This window comes from Mauremys reevesii, linkage group 1, assembly GCF_016161935.1.
Source record: "Mauremys reevesii isolate NIE-2019 linkage group 1, ASM1616193v1, whole genome shotgun sequence".
NCBI classification, from domain to species: Eukaryota; Metazoa; Chordata; order Testudines; family Geoemydidae; genus Mauremys; species Mauremys reevesii.
Genome location: NC_052623.1, coordinates 345083137 through 345107745, shown reverse-complemented (window position 1 = coordinate 345107745; position 24609 = coordinate 345083137). Strand labels below are relative to the sequence as shown.

The window sequence follows — 24609 nt, the reverse complement described above, 5'->3', positions numbered from 1 at the left end:
CAGATGTCACCACAAAGATCCCATGAAGGTAGTTAGAAAAGGTCTGATCCAAAGCCTACTGAAGTCAGAGACTCCCATTAATTGAAGAGGGCTCCACTAGAGAAATTCAGTGGGCTCTGGATCAGGCACAAAGATGCCATAGAAAAATGGTTTCCATGTTTTCAGGTTAAGCATATTTTAACTATTTATGGAATAGTTTTAAGGCTACCTCTTAAAAGGATCATGAAATTGACAGAGATCAATCACCACAAGCCACAATCTTTCTGTCATAAGGGTTTTCTATAGATCTGTCACCAGACTATCTAATATGTACAAATAATACAACAATGCACCCATGATACTTGGTTTTAGCTCTAGTTTAATCTGTATTTCAAAAAAACATTTTTATTTTTGAAACAAAATGATTTAAAAACAATTGCATTTCAATACACCACAGATATTATGCCCTGTGATAATTATGAGCATCCCCATTCTTCCAATTTTTATTTTCTTTCATTTTGTATAACTTTCCTGCACTGGAGTCAACTACCTAGCCTACCCCTACAAATGCCAGCTTCAAAAGAGGAAACCCCTTCTCAGTTGTTTAAAAATGGGAAAGGATGCAAGTAAGGTTAAAGATAAGTTACTCAACCCCACACAATCAGTTTCAAATGAATTCATTGTCCACAGAGATAACCACTGTTCCAGCGATGACTATACCACAGTTAAAATTGCTTTGCTTCCGATCAGAATATTACATGTCTTTTAGGGAAAGGGCCATTTTCCTCCAAATTGTGTTCATTTCAATATAGTACATGCTGATAGTTACTGTGAATTCCATGCACACACTAAGTCTTATTATTTGACGCATAAGTAACAAGGAAAGAATTATTTAGGATGATAGGGAGTAATGGTAGAAAGTTGAAGAAGGGAAAGGTAGGCTAAATATTAGGAAAGACTTCTTGGCAGTGAGATCCATTAGACTCCGCAATAGCCTCCCAAAGGAACTGGTAAAAGCACAATCGCTTCAGACATTTAATAAACTAGACAAAGGACTAGAAAATGCACAGTCATGCTCCAACAAGGGGAAAGGGCTAGATGATGCTATTGGTCTTTTCCACCCAGGTTTACACTCACTAGAGCCATGAGTTAGCATAAGAGTTACATTAACAGCAGCCCAAAATTACATCAGGATAGAATCTGAATTCAAATTGGTTCTTAAGTAACACAGTGATGAGTATTTAAAGAGCTGATCTTATGGGAGTTCTCATCCATTTAACAAACAGTGGATTTTAAAACAAATGATTTTTAAAATTACAAAAATAGAAGTATTTACTGTAGTGAATAGGTTAAAAATATGCTAAGTATATTAGCTAAATTTTGTTAAACTTCAGTGCATTCATATTACAATATTTTGTTGTAAATGAACATTTGGTACAATATTTGAATAAATTCAAACAAAAAAAGCAAATGCAAATTTGTGAGGATCGTGGTTTCTGATCAGGGAACACAATACTCAGGCACACATTTTTCTAACTCTGCCATCAAAAAACTATTCTAAAGATTAGTTCTTTCTCCTTTTACAAGCCGCCCTCGTATCATCCAAGTATCCTAAAAAAAAGAGCAAAGACAGAAGAGCTTATTACACAAACCAGGACACAATGTTAACTTCTGCTGTCTTCAGAAATAATTCTCTCTACTTACATACATATTTTAAAAAACAACAAAGTACAACATCAACAAAATTATTGATCTTCCCTCCAAATCCATAGGCTCTGAACACATTACCATTTGTTGCATTATAATTTATTAACGTCAAACAAAAATATTGAAGATCACCAAAAAGATGAATTCATCTGTGAGATTTATATGAATTGCATGATGCATAAAAGGCAATCAAGAAAGGCAGCAACAGGAAGAGATACATGAACAGCACTACACTGAAATTATTGAACCAAAACCACAAAGCTGTCACATTTAAAAATAATGTTCCTGGCGAGAATCAGCCTTATATTGCAAATAGAGAAAGCCAGATGACAAGGAAAAATAAACATTCCTTCTCATTTTCTTGTACACATTATATTATGCCTCCTCAATGCATTTTCAATTGCTCCTATCTTCTCTACAATTCAAAAAGCACAAGGGATTTCTCAAAGTCCATCTACTGCTGGCAATGAACATTATGTAGGCATGCAATGCTACTACTTATGCACCACACAGAAAGTAGGGAGGGAACAGATTTAAAACAGAATTCAGTGGACCAATATCAACTGCAAATAGGAACTTTCTCACTTTTCACTTTAGACAATTAAAGAGCAAGGAATGATTGTTTATCATGATTGCTATCACAAAGCAAAGAGTCACAGTGGTGCCAATTGATGAGATAGCAGGGGGGGGAGGAGTGATGGGCTGAGGCTGAGCACAGAACTCAGCTATTAAGTCAGCTTTGACTGCAGTTCTGATAGCAACTCACTCTTGCCCTGGGCGAGTCATGCAACCTCTCTACCTCAGCTTCCATATGGGAATATTTGGAGATGCTGCATGGATTAGTTATTTTTAATCTTCAAAGCATTTACAGGCATGAACTAAGTGCTAAGCATTCTTCAGAGGAAGCTTAAAATCTGATTAAAACAGATTTGAAGAATGGTGTACTCCTGGGGGAATTCTGTGCCAAAAAATAAAAAGTTCTGCAAAATTCTGCATATTTAATTTGTCAAAATAATGCAATATAAATCACACCAGTTTCAATTATGTTGGTAATTTGTTTCAACTACAATACAGGAAATAAATAGTCACAATAACTATCCAGTATTTCCTAAACACATGAAAGTTAAGTTACAAATACTTGGTAACCTCATACCCTGCATTCCAGCTATAATCCAGAGGGGCTACTTTGGGCTGATATTTTATTTGCTCTCAGTCTTTTTTTTTTTTTTTAAATGGGTAAGTAAAACAGATCCTGAGTTGTAACCACTGTGCCACTCTGGCACAGAAAAAAAAAAAAAAAAAAGAAGAGCAAGAAAGCACACAGATCTCCCTGACGATGTTTACAATAAGGCTCCTTTACACCACTCTGGCAATGTAAAGGAGCCTTAAAACCTTTACATGTGTTTTATGCTCCTAGGGGGAATTGACTAAGAACGGGAACAACTAACAATAGGATCATTAACACCTACGTAGGCAGGCTGCTACATTTCTGCTCTTCCTCAGGGGCCTGCCTCAAGCCCACAAGCCCTACCCGTCCATGCCGGGTGCGTGCGAGGGACAGAGTTTCTCACTTGCACGCACAGCACCACCCCCTGGCATTGATTAATGTCTTCACACACACCCAGCACACACACATACCCACTCCCTGCTGTTACACCTCTCCCAGCTGCTCCAGGCGCTCGAACAGATGCGCCCGGGACCGGGTTGCCGGGGAAGTGGCACGTCACCTGCAGATTTTGTTGCTTCCCCATTTTTCTGTGGGGAAGCAAAGAAATCTGCGGATAATCTGATTTCTGTGCCTGCGCAGTGGCGCAGAATTCCCCCAGGAGTAATGGTGAAATGCACTGAATTAATTTAGATGTAAAGGGTTATCAATGTAAGCAAGCAAACTATAGAAACTGCTCATTTAAACAAGTAACTGTTCCTACATTAACACTCAAAATATCAGTGTATAACTAGTAATGCAGGAGTCAAAGGCAAAGCAGACTTACGCTTTGCAGATAAATATACACTTCTAACTCGACATAACGCTGTTCTCGGGGGCCAAAAAAACCCCAAAAGAACCTTACCACGTTATAGGTGAAACCACGTTATATCGAACTTGCTTTGATCCATCGGAGTGCGCAGCTCGCCCCCACCCCCACCCCTGGAGCGCTGCTTTACCGTGTTATATCCGAATTTGTGTTACATCGGGTCACATTATATCAGGGTAGAGGTGTATTTAAAAATCTGTCCCTAGATACTTAGGGGCCTAAAGATGCAGAAAGGCACCTAGTGAGATTTTCAAAAGCGCCTTGCTGCCTAACACCCATTGATTTCCAATAGGAGTTAGCTGCTTTTGAGAAGTCCACTATGTGCCTAATTTTTTTTTTTTTTAAATCTAACCCCAGATACTATATTGATTGGTGGTTTAGAAATGCAGCAGATCTGAGTTTGGAAGATTAGGTGGCACCAAAACCCAAAACAATAGTTGGATTTAACCCACTCCAGTTGTCACCCCACTGTAGAAACCAGATTTTTGTACTGCGGATTTGAGAAGAACTTGCTGCATTCGTTATTTTTGGAATGGATCAGAGCACAAAGGAATACCTCCCATGCATCCACTCCCTCAAAATACTCCAAGTTTAAGTGGTTGCTACTGGATTATATTAAAATGAGTCAATGTTTGCCATCAGATATATGGGTGTAAGTAGTGATTTCAAACAGGAGTCGCACCCATTACCTGAAGACAGAATTTTGCCCTAATCCTATAACCATGCACTAATCTTATTTTTCTGAACATAGTAGCATTCAGCCTGTTGCTAACAAGTACAAAAAAACTGCATCTGCAAATTAGGAGGGCAAGTACCTTCTAGCTGCTAATATCCATTCTGTGCAGTCCACATGTAACTGAAAAGAGCTTTTAAAATTTTTTTAGATATTCACCCACACTGTCAACCTTAGAAGGAGGAGTATTGCTAGCAATATGAAATCTGTATCCACACTGCCATATAGGGGATCACCTCATTAGCACTATCCCTATCATTTCCTAAGGTAGCTCTGCCATTCCACACAAAACAGTTAAACCAGTTAGAGAAAGGTGCTTTAATAAAAGGTGTGATTAACAACAACTAAATCTGCCAGCCACCATAACAATTGTCTTCCAAAGGAAATCAGGATTTTTTTCCCCCTCAGATAAGTATCTGCTTAGACCCAGGATCAGTCCTACTTAAACCCACAGTGTTATATATGATTGGATGGGTTGATGCAATTAAAACTATTATAAAAAGCACAAGTAGTAAACAGATACTTATAGAAGTAAAATGTAACTAACCCTTTGCTGTGTAAATAGAGTTAGTGTGTAATATACTGTTGTTGCAGGACACTTTTAAGCTTACCTTCAGAGTGATAGGCGTGCTCACACCATATTTTCTTTGTGCAATTTCTACAACTTCTTTCTCAATGTTTTCTTGACTCGTGCCCTTGACTTCAATATAGTGGCAATCTGCACTAGCATAGTGACAAGATATCGCCTGCATGAAGAAAGTCAGGAGTAAATCACAACACAGCTCGCAAGTCAAGAATTGTTGATCAGTGACCTGTATTAACACCCCACTATCTTAAATGCAAATATCACCATTGTAACCAAATTTGAATATTTTCTCTGTTTCTCAGGCTTTTGGAAATGTTCACTTGGAAAAAAAAATCTTGCTAGAGATTCACACAGAAAACTTGCACAATAACGTAAGCTTAATGAATCACTTTTTCCATCTTCTCCTCACTCATGCGGTGAGGTCAAAGCACCCATTTTGTGAAATTGCACATGATAAAGACATAATTATGACTGCTCTGAAAGGGTAAGCTGGACTGGGAGGAGGAAAAAAAAAAAAGACATTCATCATCAAGGAAAACACAAAGCGCACTAGCAAAGTGAACTGCTTTTTTCCACAGTTACGCAATCTTGTGTGTTGATCTCAACCTTAAACAGAATTGTGTTGGGTGGGTACTTGGATAAGAGACCTCCAAGGAAAACCCAAGTTCTATACTGCTGATGGAATTGGAGTAGTGATAGTAAGCTCAAATGTTTCTCTCTCACCAACAGAAGTTGGTTCAATAAAAGATACTGCTTCACTCACCATCTCTCTATTATTATAGGATCAACAGCCATAACATTGCATATTACTCTTCCTTCTTATTTAGCTCTGTAGGAGGCTAATGGAAGGTGTTAAACAAGAACCCTCATAACACTCTAGGTTTTTATAAAACAATTTATAACTATCGCTCCATTTCACTATAAATAAAGTCAATGGGCCAGATTCTCAGTTAGTGCACATCAGCACACACTGTTTTCAGCATAGCTATGCCCTTCTTCCTAAATTCTTTGTCTGATTCTACAGTCAGTTAGGCCTTGTCTACACTACGGGGGTAAGTCGACCTTAGCTTAACATAGCTGGAGTCGACGTAGCTTAGGTCTACTGTGGTGTCTACACAGCACTGGGTCTACTGGAGACGCTCTCCCATTGATTTCACTGGAATGAGAAGAGTAAGGGGAGTACTGGAGTCGACGGGAGAACGATCTGTGGTCGATTTAGCGGTTCTTCACTAGACCCACTAAATCGACCCCCCGGTGCATCGATCACCACAGCGTTGATCCCTGGTAAGTGTAGACATGCCCTTAGAGTAGAGTGCAGTATAACTCCATTTACTTTTTCAGTAAAGTGCTATGCAGGTATGCATGTATACAGGTAATTCATAATTAAATTATGCTGTTAAAATCAGATTGCAGTGGCCTCCGGTCCTCAGAGAAGACAATGACAAAAATTTCATTCACAGCTGGTCAGGACTGAGGAAGAAACCTTGTGCAGAAGCAAACAAGAAGAATCCAAAACTGTCCACCAACATGTTTTTTAAAGGTCCCGATTAAGGAATGCACATGTTTAATCACTTCCCTGAGTCAGAGCTGCAACGTACGCCTACCAAGAAATGTAACGCAGGGTTACATAATTTTTCCAAAACTAATTATCCAAGATTATCATTACAGCAAAATTACACCAGAAATCTATAAAACCAAAACAAAAAATAAGATTACAAAAATCTATTCATATGCAAGAGACTATACAATCTCCATAAATTTGGAGGGGGGCTTGAAATGGTTTCCTACCTTCCGGAAGCCTTGAGTTCTGTTCATTCCAGAGCCATGAATCAACAAGGGATGGAAGAATACTGTGTCTCCCTTCTCCATAACAAGGTGAACCCTGGGAAGGTTTTTGTTGTAATCACGCACCCCATGGTACATCTTGTTAACACCACCCTAAAAAACAGAGTTTACATCATGGGATAATTATTAAAACTACTGTGTCTTAATGTGGACAAAAATCTGCACTGTTCAACTTTCTTTCAGATAAGAATCCAAAGTATGCAATACGCTTGCCTGAGAGTCTGCCTATTCACCTTTGAATCTTCTCACCCCTAAAAGCCCAAGTCTAGCTCAGCCGCTAAGGACATGTCTGCACTGCATTTAAAAACCCATGGCTGGCCCATGCCAGCTGACTTGGGCCCCAGGGGCTCGGCCTAACGGGCTGTTCAGATCCCAATATCCGAATCTGAATTCCTTGAAAAGAAACAAGATTCTAGTCTTACATGACATTCACATTCCACATTCTTCATTTGCTTTCTTTTGACCTATAATAGCTTCCAAGTCCCTCTGAAATGTTCACTTCAGACAACTATATTTGATGCCATAATGTTTGTTTTCTGCTTTAAGAGGACAGATTGGAATGAGCGGTCAGCGTGATGGAAAAGGCTTGTTACTTATAACTGAAAACTTCCTGGACACGGACACCACAGTGTGTGTCTGAAATGTAACAATGCACCCTGTCATTCAGAGTACCTAACCCACTACAGAGAACTCTGGTGCATTTATGTTCGAGCTTCCAAAAAGCACATTGATCCAGAAATGAATAATGTCCAGTACCATAGTCTTGCACTTGGGTAAGGAAGCACTCTCTCCCAGATTTCAAAGACTGACTTTGGTTTGAATAAAAGCCATGAAAAATTCCAGCAAAAGGATATTTTGTGTGGAACAGAAAAAGTCTGCTAAAGTTCAGTTGGTCTTTTATTTATACTAAATGAGAAAACAACTTTTTGCTTTGAGAAAATGTTCTGTTCAAGAACATTACTCGGATAAGAAAAAAAAAACACCTTAATTTTCAAAAGCTTCAGCTTCTACATCACCCTAATGAGGGATGCACATTTTGCTAAGATACAAAAATATGACATGCATATGAAATGGATGTGTGGTGCTCCCAATTGCCTTAGGAAGATAAACATGTACTTACAAAACCTTTTAGGCCCTAGATTCTTTTGTATATGCTAGACAAGGTGGGTGAGGTAATACATTTTATTGGATCAACTTCTGTTGGTGAGAGAGACAAGCTTTTGAGCTTACAGTGCAAGCTCAAAAGCTTGTCTCTCTCACCAACAGAAGTTGATCCAATAAAATGTATTACCTCACCCGCCTTCTCTCTAATATCCTGGGACCAACACAGCTACAACACTGCATCCATATCTGCTAAACAGCTTGACAGAGGTTAATAGTCTGTCAAGACATTGTGACAATGGAGTGCTGGGGAGAATATCCTCAACCCTCCAGAGGTAGCTGCATAGCCCATAGGTGGCCAAACTCCTCTCTCCCCCAGGGATAGAATCTGACACTAACACACCTAAATGCCATGAAACAACACCAGGGAGCCACTAAGCAATCACAATGCCTTCTCAATATTTGCATATGGGTGGGCTCCTTCCATTGCCCTACTGTTTGCTGGAATGACCTTGGCTAGGTCAGCCTAGTGAACAGCTGACTTGTGCAGCTGTCTACAGGGCATGTGAAGCACACACATTACAATCATTATTACTCTGATTGCAGAAGCACCCACCACAAGCTAGGCACTTTCCAGTTACAGAGGAAGTCAGTCCCTGCCCCAGTAAGCATACACTGTCACAAGATTAGACGTGGAAGAACTTCAGAGACATGAAAAGGTTTTGACCAAGAAAAAGAGAATATTCATAATTGCCTTGTAAAACTTGACTAATTTTCACCAACTCTGTTGCGAACCAAAAAACAAATCCCCTTGCCTCCACCAACTCCAAAATGCAGACCACATTAATCCCACATGCAGATCTACCTCCCAATCAGGATAATCATGTTGCTTCAAGGAACCCTTGTGTGTTCCTGGCAAAACAACCAGGCAGCCATTGCTGCGATCTATCCGCTCCATGGCAGTCCAGGAACACACAATGAGATCTGCAGGCCGGAATGGAAAGTAGTGCAAATCCTGATGCATGGGATGGCGAGAGCTCTTCTTGCCTGGAATAAAAGAGAAGAGAGTTTGAATAAGAAAAAAAAATTCAATTGTTTTATACTAAACAAAGATTTCTCACTGTTCAATTCCACTGAGGGGACAGGGCATGCTGCAAGAATTAGTCCTGCTCTGCATTTGATCAAAAGAACAGCTATATTCAGGGGGCATCAGAACAAACACTGAAATCCATTGTATTTCCAACAGGTTACTTCTGCCTTTGCTGCTTATTAATTTTATCAACTTTTTTAAAATTGTAGTTTGTGCTGTTTAAATAACATTCCACATGGACCAAGGCTATCAACCATTTCCTACTATGTTTCTAAACTCCTATTTTGTAGCCCTTCTGTATTTTTTAACTAGGGTGAGAGGGTTGATGGTATGTATGAACTAAGTACTTTAATTTTTTGACATAATATCTGCTGAAAATACAAAGCAAGATCATTGTGAATAATAAAAGTAGCATATATCTGAATATTATGAACCCATAATAGTGTATCCAGAATAAAAGTCTCTTTAGAAACCATTACTTCATCTAAAGTACTACAAACCTCACTAATCTCATACATCTTAATGTCAAGATTTCAAAAACAGGAGCCAAAAGTTAGGCTTCTAAATCCATATTTTGGCACTTAAATGTCCAGATTTTCAAGAGTTCAGAGCACCCAGCAGCTTGCACTGAGGTCACTATCTACATTTCTAAACTAAATTTGACATACTGTATCTAAACTCTCAGTCCAAAGAGAGTGTATGTTGTATAGCTGAAGGACACTCTTCCTCTATTCTGTTCAACGGAGGTCAATGAGAGCTGCTGAGTACCCAATGCAGGCTGCTAAGGGCTAGATCCTAAACACAGAGCCATGATTCACTACATGAGACTACTGACATGCTAAGTTAGGCATGTGTACATTGCTGCATCGGAGCCTAACAGCCAGAAAGTGAAACAAGACTATTTTAATTGTCAAAATGAATGTTACTCTTATTCAAACCAAAAGAATTTTTAAAATTAATAGGGTAACATTTTTAATATCTTAGACATTTGTTTTTTTGTGTTTTTTTAAAAACTAGATCATGTCCCCTTTATACAAAATAAAAGTCCTTATTTCTTCCTCACACAAGTGTCCCTTACCAGAATCTGGAGGTTTATTTATCAACATCGTGTGCATGGCCATGATGTTTGGCCCTGTGAAGCACTCAACGTATTTTAGGATCTAAAGGTGTAGAACATATATTAGGAAAAAAGTTAGATGTTTACACTGCAATATATATTACAATCAAACCAAAACTGATCACCACACATCATGTAAGCCAAGTATACACTACAAACTTTTTCCTGAATAAGTACGTTGGTCTGGGGTATGATGAGGTGCGCTTTATGACCGACATAGCTGTGCTAGGCAAAAGCCTCTAGTGTAGACACAGTTATTCAAGCACAAATGCACTTTTGCGGTTATAGCTTACTTTGCTCAGCTGGGGGTGAGGCGAGAGAAAAGTGTTGGAATAACATATGTAAAAGCACAGTTTTGCCACTATAAATTGCATCCATGCTAGGAGCACTGCACTAAGTCTGGCATATTAGTATAGCTATATCAGCAAAGCATTCCTAGTGTAGACCTAGCTGCAGTGTCTGCTGCTATGAAAGTGGTTAAGAAAATGTGAACTCACATATACTTATACCTGGCTAGAGCAATGACAGAAGAACAACAACATATTCTGTGTATTTATCTGTGCTTTTCTAAATTAGTCTGCAAGATAAGTGTCCTTCAAAAGCAACATTATCTGGTTTTAGGTTGATATGTGCAATACAATCTGATTACAAAGAGGATTTATTTATACAGCAACTGCATTTTAAATAGACTTATTTCTTTTCCAAAGATCACTTCCATACACCATAGGGTGACCAGATGTCCCGATTTCATAGGGACAGTCCCAATTTTTGGGTCTTTTTCTTATATAGGCTCCTATTACCCTGCACCCCCTGTCCCGATTTTTCACATTTGCTGTCTGGTCACCTTAATACGCCATCATCCATTGCCATACATGTGGAAGAGGAATGTGAGGAATAGCAAAAAATATTCACATTGAGCATTAACATAAGCTTTCTAAACTTGTACAGAGCCTTAAGTTAAGCTGCATCTAAATATCTAAACATGAAAATTCAGTTGGTTATTCTGAGAACTCACACAGATTCCTCTTGTTGTTTTAAGAAAAATTATAGGAAGTGATTTCAGTTACTTTTCATGGGCATATACTTAAAACAAACGTACACCAGGATTTTCCCTTTTTACCTGAGGCATGGTACAATATCTGAAGAGCTCTTCATCTTCCTGAAAATCCTGTATTTTAGTAACTGCTTTTTGATCTGGAACAAACTCTGATTTAGCAATGGCCACATCCCTCATTATGATTAAGCCGGGCACTTGTACCTCCTTTTTACAGATCTTTGCAAATTCATTTCTAGAAAGAAAAAAAAAAACACAGTTAAAAAAAATTTCAAACACACATTCTACCATTTTATTATACCAAAACATTTTGTTTAAATGAAGGAATAAGTTATTTGTTAATAAAATGCTTCCATTTTAGGAGAACCCAAGTTCATGCTGTTTCAAAAAGCCTCACAGCATTACTAAATATCAATATGATTCTGTCTAGCAAAACAGCTGTTCTGTACCTGAAACGCTCAATGTCTTCACCAGAAACCAGGTTTTTAATGACCAGGTAACCATTTTCATCATAAAAGTGCCTCTGCTCTGGAGTTAAAAGGTTATTGTCCAGGGTGTAACTACAAAGAAACAAGAGAAATTAGAAGGCTCAACAAAAAGCAATCTGATGAGAATTTTCTCAGCAGTGACCTGAAAGGAAGAGGACGAAGTTAACAGAACGTATTTAATTTTCTTCTGTCAAAAATTATCTGCAGACTCTCAGTAGTTAATGTAGATTAGAACAAGCCTCAAAAGATGTAACCAAAACAAAAAGAAAAAACCAAAACACATACATTGGTCTTACAATCTGCTCTGTGAAATCAAATAGTCAGAAAAATAATTTTAAAAATGGAGAGAATTATTCTCTCAACGTGAAGTTTTTATCTCCAGTAGAAAAAATAATTTATACAGTAATTTCTACTATGAGTTAATATTTGTATACAACTCCAGAGATGTGTGTGTGACAGTTTATATAGAATACACAGAAATGGCCCAGTCCTCAGAAATTTGCAGTTTTGGGTGGAACAACATGACTAGAAGTAGGATAAGATGCACACAATACGCCATGAGGAGACGTGTAGAGGAAATGAGCCCTTTCACAAGATACACCTGTACTTTAATCCTGTTGAGTATATCCAATGCATTACATGATTATTCAGCACAACTGTTTTTCCCATTTGTAAATGGGAAATATTTTGAGGCAAAAGATATACCTTGTCAAAAAGAGGGAGTGGAAAGGTGATGTCTGATCTTCAATATTCTTACTCATAGAAACAGTACTTATGTAAACAGACCCTTGAAGTCAAACTATTCACATTTTCAAGATCAAGCTCTAAGTTACTTTATTAAGCCAAATTAAGCAGCTCAGAAAATATCCTTGCAAGATTTGAAACTAGATGAAGACTTCTAATCAACATGTCTTCTATAATTCACAAGAAGAGATATGGAAATAAGAATAAAGATTATATACAGATGATAAATTAATCTTCAAATGTAATAGTAGAAAGATAATAAAATGTCACTTACTGAAACTCCATTGGGTGTTTAACAGAAGCAATTTGTGTTGAAGTAGGAAATGTTGTCTAGAGCATAAATTAAGGCAAATAATAAAGCACAATAACTTGAGTATCAGATCTGAAGTTGGTTTAGAATTCCAGAATCTGATACTTGGTTGTAATCCAGGTTAAATAATTAAAAACGTATTTTGTTTTAGATTGTTGTCCATTTCCCTCCCCCCCAAGAATCTACTCCCCCTTCCCACTTCTTACTTTGCTGCAAAACTGTCTACTCAAAATAGAGAATACCTGATCCTGCACATGCTAAAGTCAATGCAAAACTCCGAATAGGAGCCAGATCAGCCTCTTAGAGCCCCATCCTGAGGTGCTGAGCATTCTCAGCTCTCATTGACTTAAATGAGATGCGGGGGGTCTTAGCACCCCACACGACAGGGCCCTCTATGAGAACCCAATGAAGATTAATTGAGGTAAAATAAATTTGTGATATTTTAACAACTTTAGCTTTAATTAGTTAATACTTTGCGATGGATAATTTAATTTGTAAAACAATTAAGTCTCACATACTACCGAATGAGATTCTACTACAGCCTCATTTCTGCTTATCAGACCACTGCTGAGAGATAGATCGTTCTATTTTTGTGCATATTAGTGAAGTATGGATATGTGAAGTTCTGCTGTCCTTGGTTAGGTTTTTAATGCCTCAGGGAGCCATTTATGTGCTCAAAATTATTTATCATGATGGTGCAACTATCTATGAACTGAAATACCAAGAGAAGACCAAATCCTAGGTAATTTCAACCCTATGCGTGGCTTTGACAAGCCTGTAAAAGACTAATGCAAACAACTCCCAAACCATACCAATTCTAGACCCTGCACACACACTTCGCAAATACAAAACCAAATGGAACACAGAACATAAAGAAGCTACAAATGGTATGTTCATCTTTAATTTGAACAATAGGACCGGGTACATGATACCTTTTTCTCCCCACTTCCCTTCAGGAATATTTTATTCATGGAAAATACACATGTTAAACCAAATAAACAAATATCTAACACTACAGACTCCAATATTTTTGTTTTAGTATTTGATGATTGACACCTTCATAAAACCTTCTCATTCATAGTTCCTCAACTGCTCTTCACTGGCAGCAACTTCATTTAGGTTGCCTAACACTTCCCATTGCTATAAAAAAATCCTTAAAGCTTTGTTTTACAAGCTCTAACACCTCCATTGTGTGAAGCGGGATTTTGAAATCTGCCAGGGAAAAAGCTCCGCGTAGGGACAAAGAAGTACCTCTCCTGAAATTCCATTCGGATTAAGCAAAATTATGAACCGTTAAAAATCATTTCCCTTTTCTTGTGGAAGAGATTCAGGAAAATGCTACCAGCATGTCAAAATAATAACCAAGCACAAAGTCTACAGTCCTGGGCCCACGCTATCACCAAAAGAGCAGCACATGCCTTACTTGGAGCAGCTGTTGGAGCAGGGAATGACATGGGCCAGGCTGTCCCTCCCCCACAATCACATTCTCCAGACCAAGCACAAGGCACAAGCATCTGATGCTTCCCTTCACGGGCACCTCATGGGGCAGTTCAACAAACTCCTAGCAAGTGGGTACAGGGCTGGGCTCCCCCTCCCAAATGCTAGATATGGCCCCAGCAGCCCAACCCTACCCTACCTCTGAGAGCACCACATGAGGCAGGAGCCTCCCACCTCCTAGGATGGGAAGTCAGGGGAGGAGAAAGAGTCAGACCAAGTACGTCTGCAGTCCATCTCCCCTTTAAGATAATGGTTTTGTCCTGTTTCTAGATCTACAGGACTAACAAGTGGTAGAATTCTATGCCACAGTGCTGACAGTTCAGGCCTCAAACCCTGCTAATAATGCATGATGAGGTTTGGTTGTTTTTTTGGTTTTGGTTTTTTTTTTTTTGGGGGGGGGGGGTTGCACAGTGGCACGAGAGTTCCAGTTGGACATAAAGAAAAAAAGTAAAAATAAATTCTTAATAAAAAACACCAATGAAATTAAACAAAAAAGCCTGCATTTGAAGAAGTTATCTTGGTTGCAGAGCTAAGCACTCATAAGTTAGGAAAGGCCAAATTTATGGTTCCCCGTGCAATCTTACTTCTGCTCCCTTATGCAGTTGCATTATGGTGCAGTGAATTGTATAATTCACATTTTTCCCACAGAACCCCTGCCTCAGTCAGTGCAAAGGTTGGACACACAAGGGGGCAGAATTAAAGTTGCATGGGCAGTAGTAAATGGGCATTTCCTAAATACATTTTCTTTTGTGTAGCTTTTTTGTATGCAATATTGTACTCCAGCTTCTTAATTCAGGTGCCCGTGAGAAATCTTCTGATGGATTATCTCTATCCTTGAAAACCTCACTCTGGACACGATCAGGATTCAAGGGTCACAGTTTGAGAATTACTGTACTATATAAAACCATTTAGGCACATAGAATGTAACATTCAGTGGGAATTTATCCAGGACACTGGAGTTCGCCTCTCTACTATGGAGAAAAAAAATGAAGTGGGATTAATTTTAAATAAACACAGCTGGACAGGACCTGAGTTTTACACTTTTTGGGGGGTGGGTGGGGGGAGAGGGACGGACGGACAGCACCTCCTGCAGCATTTGCTCAGAAAAAGCTCAGAGGGAAAAGTGTCACCTTCTAAATCACTAACACCACTTTATGCAGCACCTGCATTTTTCATAGTTGTCGCTGATTCAAGTGCTGACAAGACCAGCTTTGCTTAGCTTATCAAATTTGGCAAGACCAGAGCCTGAAGTGATTTGGCACCACAAGTATAAACTAGAGGATTATTACACAAAAAAAAAGACACATGCATACATCTGCATGCCCACCAATACCAGCTCAGGGCAGGTCTACACGGGGGGGAGGGGGGGAAAATCGATCTAAGATACGCAACTTCAGCTACGTGAATAGTGTAGCTGAAGTCGAAGTACCTTAGATCGAATTACTTACCCGTCCTCATGGCACGGGATCGATGTCCGCGGCTCCCCATGTCGACTCTGCTACTGCCGTTCGCGTTGGTGGAGTTCCGGAGTCGACAGGAGCGCGTTCGGGGATCGATATATCGTGTCTAGATGAGACGCAATATATCGATCCCTGAGAAATCGATTGCTACCCGCCGATCTGGCCAGTAGTGAAGACATACCCTCAGAGTTAGGTTAGATGGTCTCAAGGCTGCCTGAATCTTTCATAACCCTGGAGATGTACGATGTCACTATAGAGAGGCTTTGCCATCTTGAAGGGAATAACAAAAAAAGAGAATGACATTTTCTACAATGAGAAGCAACCTTTTAACCATGTTCAAATCCTCCACAGAGTTTAAGATGGAAAAGAATTGCACGCACAGCTAGTCCCATCCTATTTATTTTCATTAGTCTCAACTTCCCCCACCTGTTCATTTATCTCATGCTGGGTCATATCTTTTAAATTCTAAACTCTGGGGCAGACTGTCATTTGTTATATTTCTGTACAATGCCCAGCACAATAGAGGACTCAACCAGGTTTGAATCCTAAGTGCACTAAAATATGTTAAATATAATAAAAATAATAATGGAAAATACCTACAGCATTAGGTCACCCCATCTATACTCAGCAGATGTAAACTGTTCCCTACAGTTTGCCTGTCTAGTTTTAGACCTTTCATCAGAAATTTGTTCCTTTCTCACTAACAGAAAGTTTCTTCTGATATGCAGCTTAAATTTCCCATTCTTAAGTTAATCAAATTTCTCATATGCCATCCTAAATAATTACTATCCATCTGTGGTGTCTATAACCTTCAGATATTTGTAGACTTATGACCCTCTCTATCACTATCTCTTCACCAAATTATTACTCAAAAGCATGCTGCTGACCTCCCAACTTTTGCTGTGAATTTAGTTACATATTATAGCTGAACTGCAGCAAAAACAAAGTATTTCACCATCGCTCAGTTACATAACTCTTCCATACCTCAATTTCCATACTTGTAAAACAGAGATAATAATTAATAGCCTTCATGCAGTCCTTTAAGACACTAGGTTGAAATGTAGCACATACAAAATAAATCACTATAAAAAGCTTCCTCTCATCCCATTTCTGCCCTATACCTTATGTTTTTCAACCTTCTAAGTTTCCCATTCACCTCCCATGACCTTATGTTTTAAGGGACCTTTTCAGAAGTATAGAACATACTTAACCAATAACCTTTCTGTGTTTGTTTCCACATGGGGCTGAGCCCATATATCTCAGCATGGTCTGAAATTCACCATGAAATTTGAGTACCACAGAATTTAGCCCCCCACAAACTCTTGGAAAATAGGCAAAAGCTTAACATGTACAAGCCTCTTTTCTTTCCCAGATTTGTGTGCACAAACTGGTATATATGTGAGCAAATCAGGTAGCTGTACACAAAAACGGGAACTCCTTTGCATAGCTATGCAATTTCTGTGCACAAATAGTGCAGAGCACCTTTGAAAATCTGCCCTTTCATGTCTAGCATTTAAAAAACAATTCCAAACCAATTTCAAACTGGGGAACACCCCAAGTAATAGTAAGGCTGTCATATGCCCCTTAGGAAAATGTAACAGGTACAAAGGCCAACTAGCAGCTAAAGGGTTGGAGTTTCAGGAAGAAAGCACAAGGAAGGAGGAGGTGCATGACAAGGGTAACAAACACCCTGCTCCCTGTAAAATGATTCTCTGAAGTAGCAAGCAACTGTGGAGCGATGATTGCAGGGGGTAAGGGCAAAGGTACCAGCCTGCAGTGGGTGGTAGAATCACTGTTATTTACCCAGTCGAACAGCATCCTCAGCACTGTACACAGAAAGAGACATAACCCCCACCCTGCAGTCTAATACAATCACAGGGCAAAACAGTGACAGCAGGTGTGTGTCCAGGCAGAAGGTGGGGGAGGCAGCCCTGGCAGAAGGCAGCCCAGGCAGAAGTGGGGGACACATACACACACACAAGGTGGAAGGCAGCCCAAGAAGGGGTGGGGAGGAAGGACATACACAAGGGGGAAGGTAATCTGGGGAAGGGATGGACAGGAAGGGGGAGGCAGCCCGGGAAGGGGGAAATGGGAAGGGTGAAGGCAGCCCAGGCTGAAGAGGAGGTGGGGGGGCACACACACACAAGGGGGAAGGCAGCCCAGGCTGAAGAGGAGGTGGGGGGGGGCACACACACAAGGGGGAAGGCAGCCCAGGCTGAAGGGGGGGTTGGAAGAGGGGAGGCAGCCCAGGAAGGGGAGGAGGGAAGAGGGGCTCAGCCCAGGCTGAAGGGGGGTGGGAAGAGGGGAGGCAATGGGGGGGGACGGGAAGGGGCAGGCAGGCCAGGGTTCCGCCCCCACCCCAGACACACGCGGGGGAGCCTGGGCCGCGGACTCCAGGAGGGGCGAAGGGAGTAACGGGGCAGTCGAGGCTGCCTCCCCCCCCCCCGGCTCCCCACCCCGCGGCCCGGCTCGGGAAGGATACGAGGGCGGCAGCGCCCGTCCGGGGGCGGAGGTGCCGTAGGATGGTGCCCAGCCGGGCTGCGGCCGCGGCATCCTCCATGGCGCCTGCGGCTGGTGAACTGTCACTGCCACAAGCCAGGGCTCTGACTGCAACGCCGAGGTGGGCGGGGCGACGCCGGGCCCCGCCCAGACGGGGGCGGGGCCCCGAGCCTCACCCACCACCGGCACGCCCCAAAAGGGGAGCGTTACATACCGTCCGAGCCAGGCGGGCGATCGCTGCTTCTGCGCATGCGTGAACGATCTGCGCATGCTCAATAAGGTCTGCTGAAGCCGCTGCCCTCAGTCTGCCTGCCCGCCCTTACTTGCCGCCTTGCTCTAGAAGAGGACAGGTCAGTAGCGAGGTGGGCGGAGTTTGTGCCGAGGCCAGGTTGTGTGTATGGGCGGGGCCGGGGGTCAGACAGCTGGAGGGGGGGCAGATAGGCAGAGTCCGGGTAGGTTGACCAGATGTCCTGATTTTATAGGGACTAACACGGATACCTCCTGAGACCTGATTTTGGGTCTTTTTCTTATATTGGCTCCTATTACCCCCATCCCGATTTTTCACGCTTGCTGTCTGGACACCCTAAATCAGGGTGAGGCTGCAGGAGGCTGGGGTTAGGGATGGGTGAGATGAGCTGCCAGACAGCAGCAGTGGGATCAACGTTATCACCCCGGGGGTGAGCCAGCTGCAGGGGTGGCCATATAGGAGGCAGAGACAGCGGGGTGGTTGAAACAGCTCAGCACCATTTCCACAAGGCTGTTCGTGGGTAGCCCACGAATGCCCATCGAAAGCTGCTCTTCTGGGTCAGAAATGATATTTCACACCCACCACCCTAGAACGGTTCATAATTATCACATATGGTTTTGGTGTTAAAGTAATTCCCTGTCAGTTTACATAGGCGTAACATGTCCGTGTATCACCTCACAGCAGCTCGCACATTTGTCTTACCTACTCTTCTGGTTGCCTGAATGGTACTCCACTTCCTGTAAGCCACGGTAAATGTAGTTTCACTCCATTTATTTAAAAGTGGTACTTTTATGACTCATTGTCCTTAGAATACCATGATTTATCTTTGCAGTGTTGTTGTAGCCGTGTTGGTCCCCGGACATTAGAAGGACAAGATGGGTGAGGCAATAATTTTTATTGGACCAACTTCTGTTGGTGACACAGACGAGCTTTCAGAGCTTCTTCCAGTCTGGGAAAAGATACTCGGAGTGTCAGCTAAATACAAGGTGGGACAGGTAGTTTAGCAAAAGTAATTAACACATATTCTAAGGACCATTCAAACTGAAGTGACCCGTTCATCCTTTCAGTCATAGATCAAAATAGAGGGGTTAGCGGATTACAGATTGTGGTAATAAACTGTAAATTCAGAATCTTTATTCAGACCATGATTTTTAGTGTCTAGCAAAGTTATGAATTTCAGGTCCCAGGCTCATCTTTTGAAGGTGTTGTGCAGGTTTCCTTTGAGGACAAGGACTGAGAGATAAGATATGCAGTGCTCTTTTGTGACAAGTGTTCAATAGGTGTTATGGTGTTTGTCTATCATTTTTCTGTGAGTTCATTCAAGAGTGTAGTGATTGTTTGGTTTCACCCACCCATAACTGTTACAGGGACATTTAGTGCACTGGATGAGGTACACCACATGTGACAGACATGTGAAGGACCATGGATTTTGAAACGTGTGTTTTGGGGGGGTATTGGTCATTGTAGCAGTGGAGATATGTCTGGAGGTTTTGTATCGGTTATTCTGGCAGGGTCTGGTGCCACTTTGAGTTGGTGGCTCCTGGTCTATAGGAAGTTTACTTCTGATGATGAGTTTACTTCGTGAGACTGGGAGGTTGTTTGAAGGCCAATACAGGGGTTTCAGGAAAGATTTTTTTCATGACATGGTCCCCATCGAGTATGGGTTGTAATTGTTTAATGATACCCTGTATGGGTTTCAGTGTGGGGTGGAAGTTGACAACTAGGGGTGTGTGATCAGAGGGTTGGGTTTTTTTATATATTGAAGCAGGTTATCTCAGAGTATTCAGGTATCCTGTTCCATGATACGATCTGCTTCTCTGGTAGAGTATCCTTGTTTGATGAAGGCAGTTTTAAGGTGTATATCCCAGACTTTCTCCTCGCAGCATATTCTGTGGTGTCTGAGGACCTGGCTGTAGATAAATTTCTTGGTGTATTTGGGATGTGTAAAGGGGTTCACTCACCACTGGGGCACCTCCTAATGGCTGTGTCTAGGGTATCAGCTCTCATCCAGTGTGGCGCCCCCTTCTATCATTTGCTCACTGTGACTGAAAGCACCCCTGTATTCACACCCTACTCATTATTGTAATAATCTTTGTGCAAAATATGCCTAGTGAGATATCCTTTAAAACTAATAACACACTGATCATTAATATTCTTTTATAATGTATGTATGAAATGCATATTAAGATGAACATAAACTGAAATTATGATTATAATGGGTTTACCAGACATATCTGGGGAGTGGGTAAATTGGTTTATCAAAGACAAAGGACAAGTTGGTGTTCTAGCCAGGTGTCATCAAAATTGATTGGCAATCACCTGTCAAGTGGCCATTCTTTGGCAATGAAGCGGGGCAGAAACAGTTTGATCTGCATTTTAGCAAACAGCAGCCTGGAACCTCTTTCACCATGTCTCCTTCCTCACAACTAGAATTAACTTTATCTGGGGATAACCCTCAGGAAAATGCATTTCAAAGGGTGACTGGATTATAAAAATGAGGGGCAAAAACACCCTGATTCATCTCTCTTTCACCCAAGAAGACAAAGAAACCAGCCCTTTGACTTGGAGGGGAGATCCTGACATGAGAATTTGGTCAGTCATATTGCTGGGAACATGTAGTAAGGATTTTACCTTGAACCAAGTCTAGCTTGTTAAGTTTTGTCTTCTTGAAAGCATTTTACCTTTACTTTTCTTATACCATTTCTGACTTTAAATACTTAATACTTGTACTCACTTAAAATCTTTCTTTGTAGTTAAATAAGCTTATTTTATTTTTAATCTAAACTAATCCAGTGCTGTGTTTAAACTGAACTGTTTAGTAACTCTAGTTAAAGTAGCAGACTGTGAATATTGCCTTTACAGAACCTTTAATATCTCGCCTGCCCCAGAGAGGGCTGAACAGTGCAGAACCCAGGTTTTGGGGGGAAATTGGGGCTGGGGAGAATGTGGAGTCATTTTACCAGTGGTTAACCAAGGCTGGGAAGACCATTGGAAGTCCATGGTGTGGCAGGCAGGCTCCTGAAATCCAAAGCATTTGACTAGAGCGGTATAATACACAGAGATTAAGTTCATACTTGTTGCTGTCTGTGGGTGTTCCAGGCAGAAGACCAAAGTGGCAAGGCATCATAAGGCACAGGGTAAAAGGTGACAACTCTTCATTAGTCTGGATTTCAAGCTAGAACTTCACATTCACCCTGTGGCCTCTCTCTCTGTGCAACTCATGCTGCTCTCTCTCTTCGTGGCTCAGTTCTCCAGCTAGGTAACTATATAGTCCCCCTTTAGGGGCTGTCAAAGTGCCTCTGGACAAGCTGTCCAGTTGATGTCTCCCACAATCCTGTGCCACATCCCAGTGGCTGGTAGTGGAACCCCACCTGCTTGCTACTCTGGGTTTCACAACCTCTGATCTCACTGCTCTTTCACTGGGCTGCTTCCTGCTTCATCTCCCACAGGGTTTCTCCTCCACAACTTCTGAGTAAATCCTTCCCTCAGGGCCAGGATCCCAGGATATCTCTCTGTCCCTAGGGTTTCTCCTTTTGCCTCTCTAAGCCCAGAGAGTGACTACCAGCTTTTACACTGTCATGGAGTGTGGGGGAGTCTGGCCCTGCACCCCTCTTCCTGGGACTCACAGTGACTCTCAGCCAGCCAGTAAAACAGAAGGTTTATTGAACAACAGGAACACAGGCTACAGCAGAGCTTGTGGGCACAACCAGGACCCCTCAATCGAGTCCTTCCGGGGGTTCAGGGTGCTTGGATCCCAGCATAGGATTCCCTGAACTCCCACCACCCAGCCCCAAACCGAAAACTGACCCAACCCTCTCCAGCCGGCTCCCTGCCTTTGTCCAGCTTCCCGGGCAAAGGTGTTGACCTCCCCTCCCCCCTGCCTAGCTCAGGTTACAGGCTCAGGTATTGTCCATCACCCAAAGTCCTCCCCGGCTCTCCCATCCCCCACACAGACAGTCCCTACTCCATCACATCTCTCCCCCCTTCGAGACTGAACTGAGCGGGGTCACTCTGCCCAGTGACCTGGGGAAGTTCAGGGCCCCCTCTCCAGGACAGCGCATCCGCTATCAGGTTGGCGCTTCCCTTCACGTGGACCACGTCCATGTCATAGTCCTGCAGGAGCAGTCTCCACCTCAGGAGCTTGGCGTTTGCTCCTTTCATCTGGTGCAGCCAGGTCAGGGGAGAGTGGTCGGTGTACACGGTGAAGTGGTGCCCAAAGAGATATGGCTCTAGTTTCTTAAGGGCCCACACCATGGCCAGGCATTCCTTCTCAATGACCGTGTAGTTCTGCTCCCGGGGTAGCAACTTTTTGCTCAGGTACACGATGGGGTGTTTCTCCCCCTTTTCATCCTTCTGCATTAACACCGCCCCCAGTCCCGTATCTGAGGCGTCGATGAACACCATAAAGGGCTTGTCAAAGTCTGGGTTTGCCAGAACTGGGCCACTAACCAGAGCCTCCTTCAGCGCCCGGAGAGCCTGCTGGCACTGCTCGGTCCAGACCACCTTGTCTGGCTTCCCCTTCTTGCACAGCTCAGTGATGGGGCAGCTATGGCGCTAAAGTGGGACACGAACCTTCGATAGTACCCCGCCATCCCAATAAAGGCCTGGACCTGCTTTTTGGTTTGGGGAGTGGGCCAGTCTCCGATCACCTCCACCTTGGCTGGTTCTGGCTTTAGGCAGCCGCTCCCCACCCGATGGCCCAGGTAAGATACTTCAGCCTTCCCCACCTTGCACTTCTCAGCCTTTATGGTTAACCCAGCCTTTCGGAGTCGGCTCAACACTTGTTTAACCTGGGACACGTGGTCCTCCCAGGTCTGGCTGAAGACGCAGATGTCGTCAATATACGCCACGGCAAAACTCTCCATCCCCCTCAGTAGCTGATCCACCAGGCGCCGGAAGGTGGCCGGTGCTCCCTTGAGGCCGAAGGGCAGGGTCAGAAACTCGTAGAGCCCCAGAGGGGTGATAAAGGCCGATTTCAGCCTGGCATCTGCGTCCAGCGGCACTTGCCGGTAGCCCTTGGTAAGATCCATGGCGGTGAGGTACCGAGCGCCTCCCAGCTTGTCTAGGAGCTCGTCAGGCCTTGGCATGGGGTAGGCATCAGATACGGTGATGGCATTGAGCTTTCGATAGTCCACACAGAACCGGATCGACCCGTCCTTCTTGGGGACCAGCACCACCGGCGAGGCCCAAGGGCTGGAATACGACTGGATCACCCCCAAAGCCAGCATGTCCCTGACCTCTCTTTCTAGGTCCTGGGCAGTTTTCCCGGTGACCCGAAAAGGGGAGCATCTTATAGGAGGATGTGACCTGGTCTCCACCCGGTGGACAGTCAAATTAGTGCATCCAGGCTGGCTGGAAAACAGCTGTCGGTACAGATGCAGCACCCCTCTGATCTCAGCCTGCTGGGCCAGGGTCAGCTGATCAGAGAGGGGAATTGCCTCCAGGGGGGAACCAGCTTTTGTCCCAGGGAATAGATCCACTAAAGGGTCATCTCCCTGCTCCTCCCAATGTCCACACACGGCCAACACCACATTCCCCCTGTCATATTATGGCTTCATCATAGCCACATGGTACACCCGGCGGTGGTGCGCCCGGTTCGACAGCTCCACCACATAGTTTACCTCATTTAGTTGCTTGACAACCTTGAAGGGCCCTTCCCAGGCGGCCTGGAGTTTGTTCTTTCTCACGGGGATGATAACCATCACTTGATCCCTGGTGGCGAAGGCGCGGGCCCATGCCATGCGGTCATACCAGACCTTCTGCTTCCTCTGGGCTCGGGCCAGATTCTCCCTGGCCAGGCCCATGAGCTCGGCAAGTCTTTCCCGGAAGGTCAGGATATACTCCACCACCGACTCTCCATCGGGAGCGGCCTTCCCCTCCCATTCGTCTCTCATCAGGTCCAGGGGCCCCCTTACCCGCCTTCCATATAACAGTTCGAAAGGCGAAAACCCAGTAGATTCCTGGGGTACCTCCCTGTACGCGAACAGCAGGTGAGGTAAGTACTTGTCCCAGTCCTGCAGGTGCTGGTTCATAAATGTTTTTAGCATCATCTTTAGCATCCTGTTGAACCTTTCCACCAGCCCGTTGGACTGGGGGTGATAGGCTGAGGCCCAGTTGTG

At 42.9% G+C, this 24609-nt stretch overlaps 1 protein-coding gene across 2 annotated transcripts; it reads right to left on the bottom strand.

Annotated features, from left to right (window-relative positions):
- Nucleotides 1-338: 338 nt before the first annotated feature.
- Nucleotides 339-18468, bottom strand: PHYH (phytanoyl-CoA 2-hydroxylase). Of its 2 annotated transcripts, none has more exons than XM_039519379.1 (9): nt 18227-18468; nt 12752-12807; nt 11695-11805; nt 11312-11480; nt 10153-10234; nt 8850-9031; nt 6827-6976; nt 5064-5198; nt 339-1590 (listed from the first exon to the last, which is right to left on the bottom strand). In XM_039519379.1, the coding sequence occupies exons 1-9, from the start codon at nt 18302-18304 to the stop codon at nt 1537-1539; spliced, it is 1017 nt and encodes a 338-aa protein (XP_039375313.1). In that variant the 5' UTR covers nt 18305-18468; the 3' UTR covers nt 339-1536. The 2 variants fall into 2 exon arrangements, with proteins under 2 accessions (XP_039375313.1, XP_039375314.1); XM_039519380.1 differs by lacking the exon at nt 18227-18468 and adding an exon at nt 15926-15943.
- Nucleotides 18469-24609: the final 6141 nt, after the last annotated feature.

Bases quoted from the DNA above. Each gene is read 5' to 3' on its own strand.
- PHYH (XM_039519379.1), bottom strand. From the start codon at position 18,304: ATGGAGGATGCCGCGGCCGCAGCCCGGCTGGGCACCATCCTACGGCAC. The intron at 10,235-11,311 runs GTAAAAAGGGAA...CTACACCTTTAG, and splicing joins GATATTGTACCATGCCTCAG to ATCCTAAAATACGTTGAGTG. The intron at 6,977-8,849 runs GTAGATCTGCAT...TCTGTTTTTTAG, and splicing joins ATGATTATCCTGATTGGGAG to GGTGGTGTTAACAAGATGTA.